Raw genomic sequence first — 8,832 nt, 5'->3', positions numbered from 1 at the left:
AAACGTTTAGACTAAAAGCAATAAGCAAAAATTATTTTGTAGGAAAATGAGAGAGTCCATGACTGAATAAGTTAAATGAGAGTGTATGAGTATGAGTATTAAATTTAGTTATATCCGTTTTAACTACTAGTTTTATAACTAAAATGAATGTATGAAAATGTTTGTGAAAACTCCGGTACGTTTGTTAATTGTTGGTTGGCTTTAGCTGGTTGGTTGGTTCGTACGTTCGTTTGTTTGTTTGGTTCATTGCTTTAGGTTGGCAGAAGTGTGTGTCTATGTTTCTGTGTGTGTTTGTGTTTGGATTGATGTTATCTAACACTTGGGCTGCTTTTTCTTATCAGTGCTTTATCAGTTTTTGTATATTTTTTTACTTTATATTGTTGTTGCTGTTTGTTGTGTTGTTTCCCAAACGTATATGAGAGCAGAAATGTGTTTGTGTGTGTATGGTAATGTTTTACTTTGGTTGTTGTTTAATGGAACAAAAGGAAATTACAATAATAAGTAGAGAAGCTCCTCTAAATATTGTAGAACTAACTACAAGATATGAATGACGTTGGTTGTCAAGGAAACATTATATCATTTTAGTTGTTGTTGTGGTTGTACAACTCCTTCTTATTTCCATGTCCTGCCTTCTTTGATTTTCCTTAAATACACTTAATTTTAAAATAAATATATATTCATAATATGTATTTAGTTTTTCTTTTACGTAAAACTTGTAGTTATCAACGTGTATACAGAGGTACGTTAAGTAAACTTAAAATAATAAAACTCAGATACACTACTATTCCACTGGTCTGGGGTTTCTAAACTGATATGCCATGCAATCAGCCAACAGTTCATATAAGCATAGAGTCAGTTAGGGTAGCCAGTGTTGTCAATTGTTTTAGTTTTAAGATTAGATTTTGGCGTTTTTCAAAGCACAAAACATGGTTTTAGTACAAAATATTGACTTTAGTACAAAACTGAGTTTAAGTTTACCAAAAACTGATTTTTTTAGTTCGAAAAATACAAGTTTTGTACTAAAATTTTAGATTTTGCATTTGGGAAAAAGTTTTGTACTAAAAACTTCGTGTGTTCTCACAACTACATTTGTCTTAAAATCGATGTTTTGTACCAAAAACTTGCTTTAAACAAAATTTGGATTAATTATAAATTTCTTATAGAAATTATTAAAAAAAAAACAAGTAAGACTTTTAACTCTTTCTCTTTCCCTCTATAAAGGAAAGGACTTTAGAAATAAGCTCCTATTAAGCTATAGGGATGTTTAGTTTGAGGACTTTTGGAATTATCTAAATTAAAAAGAAAACCAACTCTGAAAGTATTAAAATAAAAATTTCTTTCCAAAAATTTAACTGAATCATAAATTTGGTTTTGTACTAACGTTCTTCACCAAAACTTAGGTTAATTGTACTAAAAATGACCAAAAACTTTGTATTTAAATCCAACTCAAAACTACGATTTGTACCAAAACCAAAATGTTGTACTAAAAACAAGATAGATAGATAGATAGATAGATAGATAGATAGATAGATAGATAGATAGATAGATAGATAGATAGATAGATAGATAGATAGATAGATAGATAGATAGATAGATAGATAGATAGATAGATAGATAGATAGATAGATAGATAGATAGATAGATAGATAGATAGATAGATAGATAGATAGATAGATAGATAGATAGATAGATTTGTTAGTTAGTTATTTAATTAGTTAGTGAGTTAGTTATTTAGTTGGGTAGTTAATTAGTTAGTTAGTTAGTTAGTTAGTTAGTTAGTTAGTTAGTTAGCATGTTACTTAGTACAAAACATAGATTACTAAACAATGTTGTTTGTAACGAAACGATGTTTTTAGTACCCAACAAAGTTTTAAGTCCATCTTTAAAACACAAAACAGGACCCAACAATTTCACCCAACATAGCCCACCACCCAACAACATCTATCACTCCGTTTTTATATTATTGTTGACATCACTGACAGCCCAGCCATCGCAAACATCAACATGTATGAAGAGATAAAAAAGATTGTATTTTGTATTTTATACACTCACTCATATTATCACACAAATATCAGCTGTTTGTTATAAACCCAACCAACAACAGCAACAACAAAAATCAACATGCGCTTCGTTTCGTTCGTATCTTTGTATCTGGCAGCAAAAGCAAAAACAGACATTCAACAAAAAAAAATTATTCATTACTTAACGCTCTTTCGGTTTTTAGTTTACTACAGAACGCGAAACAAGCAACACAAACGGGTCGTTCGTATAATACGTTAGACGTGTTTTAAATTTATAAATTTAATATAAAAAAAAAACAAATTATTAAAAGAAATATAATAATAATAAACAAAACGCACATTTAATTTAGACAACAACAACAAATATACAAAAATAGTAAAATGTTTATAAAACAAAATAAAAATAATTATAAAAGTGACAACAATAAATGCAATAAGAAATTATTTAAACGAAATAAAAGCAAATAGTTTTGAAATATAATCGCAATGAATAATTAAAGAGAAAGAAAGAAAAAAACGCGCGTTCTTAAAAGAATTTATACAAATCAAAAAAAGATTAAATTATTAAAAAAAACAAAATAGTAAAATAGTAAAAATTTTTAAAATTATTTAAAAAAAAATCCCCTAGTGTTTAAAAATTAAATAATAAAAAATATTAGCAGTGTTAAAGAAAGTAAAACTGAACAATAATAATAATAATAAAGTGCAAGTGTTTAAATTATAGAAAATAAAAATAAAATTTTATAAAAATCAAGTAAAACCTGACATCCGGTTAATAACACTAAACAGCTGTTTTTTTTGCTGCAAAATATGTTTGGTAATTAAATAAATTGTGGATTATTTTTACAAAAACACTATTGGATTATACAAATTAAAAAGAGGATTACTTTAAACAAAATTTGGATTAATTATAAATTTCTTATAGAAATTATTAAAAAAACAAGTAAGACTTTTAACTTTTTCTCTTTCCCTCTATAAAGGAAAGTATTAAAATAAAAATTTCTTTCCAGAAATTTAACTGAATCATAAATTTGTATTAATGAATTTGAATGTGTGATTAAAATGTGGAAGTATCAGGTTCCGGTTCTTGTGGTTTAGATTCTTTCGAAGTTTTTTTTTTGTTACTAATGAGATCATAAAATATATTTTATTAAAAAATATCTAGTGTTTAAATCAAGCTATAAAAGTTGAGACAGTGATCGTAACTCCCATTGAAACCCTGTAGATATTCAACAATTCGACAAAGAGTAAATGTATCCTTTAAAAACAATAACTTCCGCTAACATCTAACCTGGTTGCCTAAAATTCATAATTCATCGCGAATGTACTCTTTGTAAATAAGAGTGAAAATAGTCTTCACTTTAGTACCCAGAAAGAGAGAGCGTAGAGTCCCCAAGTAATCTAGAGAAAGGACACTGAAAAAAAAACTTAAGCAAAAATGTTGACTGATCATCGGTGCTTTCTGACTATCTCATTGTAAACTATAAAGTGATGATTGACTTGGTCATAGAATAGCATATATTAATGGAGCCAGTCACCTGGGTAGTCGGTGAATAGGCGTAACCATAAGAGACAGGTTTAATAGGTAGTCGAAAATTAAATCGGTTTACGAACGTTTAACGGGAAGATTTTTAAAATTAAACACGACACACGAATAATTTCCCGTCAATAGTCTAGTCTATAGTATAGCTTATAGTCTAGTCAAGAGTCCATTCTACAGTCTAATTCATAGTATATTCTATAGTCTAGCCTATAGTCCAATCAACAGTCTAGCATATAGACTAGTCTAAAGTATAGTCTATGGTCTAGTCTATAGAGTAGTAGTCTTTAGTCTAGTCTATAGTCTAGTCTATAGTCTAGTCTATAGTATAGTCGATAGTCTAGTCTATAGTCTAGTGTATAGTCTAGTCTATAATCTAGACTATAGACTAGATTATAGACTACTACTCTATATACTAGACCATAGTCTAGTATATAGACTAGTCTAAAGTATAGTCTATGGTCCAGTATATAGAGTAGTAGTCTATAGTCTAGTCTATAGTCTAGTCTATATTCTAGTCTATATTCTAGTCTATAGTCTAGTCTATAGTCTAGTCCATAGTCTAGTCTATAGTCTAGTCTATAGTCTAGTCTATAGTCTAGTCTATAGTCTAGTCTATAGTCTAGTCTATAGTCTAGTCTATAGTCTAGTCTATAGTCTAGTCTATAGTCTAGTCTATAGTCTAGTCTATAGTCTAGTCTATAGTCTAGTCTATAGTCTAGTCTATAGTCTAGTCTATAGTCTAGTCTATAGTCTAGTCTATAGTCTAGTCTATAGTCTAGTCTATAGTCTAGTCTATAGTCTAGTCTATAGTCTAGTCTATAGTCTAGTCTATAGTCTAGTCTATAGTCTAGTCTATAGTCTAGTCTATAGTCTAGTCTATAGTCTAGTCTATAGTCTAGTCTATAGTCTAGTCTATAGTCTATAGTCTAGTCTATAGTCTAGTCTATAGTCTAGTCTATAGTCTAGTCTATAGTCTAGTCTATAGTCTAGTCTATAGTCTAGTCTATAGTCTAGTCTATAGTCTAGTCTATAGTCTAGTCTATAGTCTAGTCTATAGTCTAGTCTATAGTCTAGTCTATAGTCTAGTCTATAGTCTAGTCTATAGTCTAGTCTATAGTCTAGTCTATAGTCTATAGTCTAGTCTATAGTCTAGTCTATAGTCTAGTCTATAGTCTAGTCTATAGTCTATAGTCTATAGTCTATAGTCTATAGTCTAGTCTATAGTCTAGTCTATAGTCTAGTCTATAGTCTAGTCTATAGTCTAGTCTATAGTCTAGTCTATAGTTTAGTCTATAGTCTAGTCTATAGTCTAGTCTATAGTCTAGTCTATAGTCTAGTCTATAGTCTAGTCTATAGTCTAGTCTATAGTCTAGTCTATAGTCTAGTCTATAGTCTAGTCTATAGTCTAGTCTATAGTCTAGTCTATAGTCTAGTCTATAGTCTAGTCTATAGTCTAGTCTATAGTCTAGTCTATAGTCTAGTCTATAGTCTAGTCTATAGTCTAGTCTATAGTCTAGTCTATAGTCTAGTCTACAGTCTAGTCTATAGTCTAGTCCATAGTCTAGTCTATAGTCTAGTCTATAGTCTAGTCTATAGTCTAGTCTATAGTCTAGTCTATAGTCTAGTCTATAGTCTAGTCTATAGTCTAGTCTATAGTCTAGTCTATAGTCTAGTCTATAGTCTAGTCTATAGTCTAGTCTATAGTCTAGTCTATAGTCTAGTCTATAGTCTAGTCTATAGTCTAGTCTATAGTCTAGTCTATAGTCTAGTCTATAGTCTAGTCTATAGTCTAGTCTATAGTCTAGTCTATAGTCTAGTCTATAGTCTAGTCTATAGTCTAGTCTATAGTCTAGTCTATAGTCTAGTCTATAGTCTAGTCTATAGTCTAGTCTATAAGCTAGTCTATAGTCTAGTTTATAGTCTTGTCTACAGTTTTATCTATAGTCCACGCTATGGTCTTGTCTATAGCTATAAAGCTTTCATGCGGTTTATGTTGACAAATTGTTTAATTAAATTTTAATATTTCAATTCCTTTCATGATAATGAAAGTTTTTGCTGGGATAATACCCCATTTTAATATGGAAAAAATTTCGCTTAATTGTTCTTTTTAATTATTATATTAAGTATGTATAAATATTAAAGTTCTTAATTATAAAAAAATAGTATATTGTTTTATAGACCTTTTATAAAATCAAATATTGTTAGTTTCTTAGGCTTTCAAATTAAGTTATAAAATTTATAATAATACAAAAACTCCTTTCATTTCCACAATACCTATTTGTGAAACAAAAACAATCTGTCAAATACCTTTAAGCACTTTAATTGTATTCAAATTCAAATTTCGAAAAAAAATGTTAAAATTAGGTTTAATATATTATTCTTATTTTTTCAATATATGATTATCACTACTAAAAACAAAAACCCATAAGAATGTATCTTTTATAAGCAATCAACATCATCATTTTCATCATCATCATAAGTACAGACCTACAATTTTTCATTCCTTTACAAGATTTTTGATATACATATGTATGTTTGTATAAATGTATATTGTATGTTTGTATATATAGTGATGTTTGTTATTATTATTAACTTTACTTTTTATTTTATTGTTATGTTTTTGTTGTATTTTCAATTCTACAAAATCATCATCATCATCTGGTTGCATTTTTGTTGTTTTTGTATGTAAGTTTCAGTTATTTTAATTTTTGTTTCTTTAAATATTATTGTTGTTTGCATATGGACAAGAGTCACAAAGAGAGTAGTAGTTGAATTTGTTTGGTCCGTCTGTCTTTAAAAAAGAAATAAGTGTATAAATATCTGTATGACTGTCTGGTTGTCTGTCCATTCGTCTGTCTGTCTGTCTGTCTGTCTGCCTGTGTGTATGAGTGAGTGTGTTTGTTAGTTTTGATGATTATATTTTACTGATATGACCACTTCAAGGAATTATAATAACAATAATAACAACAATCCGCAGAATTCCTTTTATTATATTTTTTCTCGGTTTGTTTTAGATTTTAGATATCAGTATAACAACAACAGCAGCAACAACAACAAATACAACAATCATACAGTAAAACGTACGAATATTATGATGGCCTTTTCTTTAAAACACACACACACAACTACAGCCCTGAATAAAAACATATATCGTTTAGCAGGTTTCTAAAAGAATGTTTTCGTTAATGAAACGTTACATTAAAAATTTCTTGTAGGAATTTGCATTTTTTACAACCAAAACCGATTAGATTGTTGAGTCAAGTTTAAACAAGTTTAAAAATCTAGATTTGGAGGCATGAGGATAATTGTCAAACTCAACGTGATATCGTAAAGACATTGGCAGCAACTCAAGCTATTTTAAAAAGTTTGTGTGTTTTCAAATTTTGGACAATTTGCCTCCGAAGAAATTGAAAACAGAAGACATTGAAAGACCATTCTGCGTGAACGAAATACTGCCTAAAAGTAACCCTACACGTTGAAAGTCGTATGTATATCCTGGCCAACCAGCTGAATCTAAACCAAAGACAAGTATACATGGGGCATAGATAATGCTCTGTATATGGTGGGATAAAAGGGGGTGCTATTCTGTTCAGACAATCATCTGAAGCTATAATTGGATAGATAGATAGATAGATAGATAGATAGATAGATAGATAGATAGATAGATAGATAGATAGATAGATAGATAGATAGATAGATAGATAGATAGATAGATAGATAGATAGATAGATAGATAGATAGATAGATAGATAGATAGATAGATAGATAGATAAATAGATAGATAGATAGATAGATAGATAGATAGATAGATAGATAGATAGATAGATAGATAGATAGATAGATAGATAGATAGATAGATAGATAGATAGATAGATAGATAGATAGATAGATAGATAGATAGATAGATAGATAAATAGATAAATAGATAAATAGATAGATAGATAGATAGATAGATAGATAGATAGATAGATAGATAGATAGATAGATAGATAGATAGATAGATAGATAGATAGATAGATAGATAGATAGATAGATAGATAGATAGATAGATAGATAGATAGATAGATAGATAGATAGATAGATAGATAGATAGATAGATAGATAGATAGATAGATAGATAGATAGATAGATAGATAGATAGATAGATAGATAGATAGATAGATAGATAGATAGATAGATAGATAGATAGATAGATAGATAGATAGAGATAGATAGATAGATAGATAGATAGATAGATAGATAGATAGATAGATAGATAGATAGATAGATAGATAGATAGATAGATAGATAGATAAATAGATAAATAGATAAATAGATAGATAGATAGATAGATAGATAGATAGATAGATAGATAGATAGATAGATAGATAGATAGATAGATAGATAGATAGATAGATAGATAGATAGATAGATAGATAGATAGATAGATAGATAGATAGATAGATAGATAGATAGATAGATAGATAGATAGATAGATAGATAGATAGATAGATAGATAGATAGATAGATAGATAGATAGATAGATAGATAGATAAATAGATAGATAGATAGATAGATAGATGATAGATAGATAGATAGATAGATAGATAGATAGATAGATAGATAGATAGATAGATAGATAGATAGATAGATAGATAGATAAATAGATAGATAGATACATAGATAGATATGTAGATAGATAGATTGGAAGACAGAACAAAATTAAAAAAAATTTTAAGGAATTCATTGTATTAAGTTATTTTTAAGTCATTACTCCTTCTTGGTAATGCAGTTAGTATGTTGTAGTCATTGAGAAGTAAGTAAATACAGGTGTTTTTGATCGAAGCTTATTAATTTAAGCTTGTTAAGTTTTTATACAAAATTTGTTCTATAAACCTTTGATAACTTGTTATGAATAAGGCAGTAAAAGTGTTGCCTAAAGTTTGTTTTGAAAAAAAAAATCCTAAAGAATTCATTATTTTACATAACTGCATTTTAAGCAAAAATTATAGTAGTTGTTGCAGACTTTCTTATTTGTATATGTAAAGTGTTTTAGTGAGAGTATGTGTGTGTTTGTGTATGCAATGTGTTGTGTATTTTTATAAATGAATGTATCCAAAATAGATAGTACATTGATAAGAATTATTCAAGTCTTATATTTTGTTTTCCTATATTGTGCTTAAATAAATTCATACATACATTTTGGAGTAGTTCATGAAATTAAAAAGAAGTGGGAAAGCAATACTTCTTCTTAACCACATATAAATTACACGGGGATTATAAGAAATA

The 8,832-nt window shown here is 28.3% G+C and overlaps 1 protein-coding gene across 1 annotated transcript in view; it reads left to right on the top strand.

Moving 5' to 3' along the window:
• Positions 1-2,655: 2,655 nt before the first annotated feature.
• LOC111683753 (zinc finger protein ush) overlaps positions 2,656-8,832 on the top strand; it is a 53,021-nt gene continuing 46,844 nt past the window's right edge. The window contains exon 1 of the mRNA XM_023445857.2: positions 2,656-2,838. Coding sequence (XP_023301625.2) covers positions 2,832-2,838 — 7 coding nt within the window. The 5' untranslated portion in view covers positions 2,656-2,831. The remainder of the gene's footprint in view (positions 2,839-8,832) is intronic.

This window comes from Lucilia cuprina, chromosome 2, assembly GCF_022045245.1.
Source record: "Lucilia cuprina isolate Lc7/37 chromosome 2, ASM2204524v1, whole genome shotgun sequence".
Lineage (NCBI taxonomy): Eukaryota > Metazoa > Arthropoda > Insecta > Diptera > Calliphoridae > Lucilia > Lucilia cuprina.
Note: the sequence above shows the minus strand (reverse complement) of the source record. Positions and strands in the feature narration are given on the sequence as shown.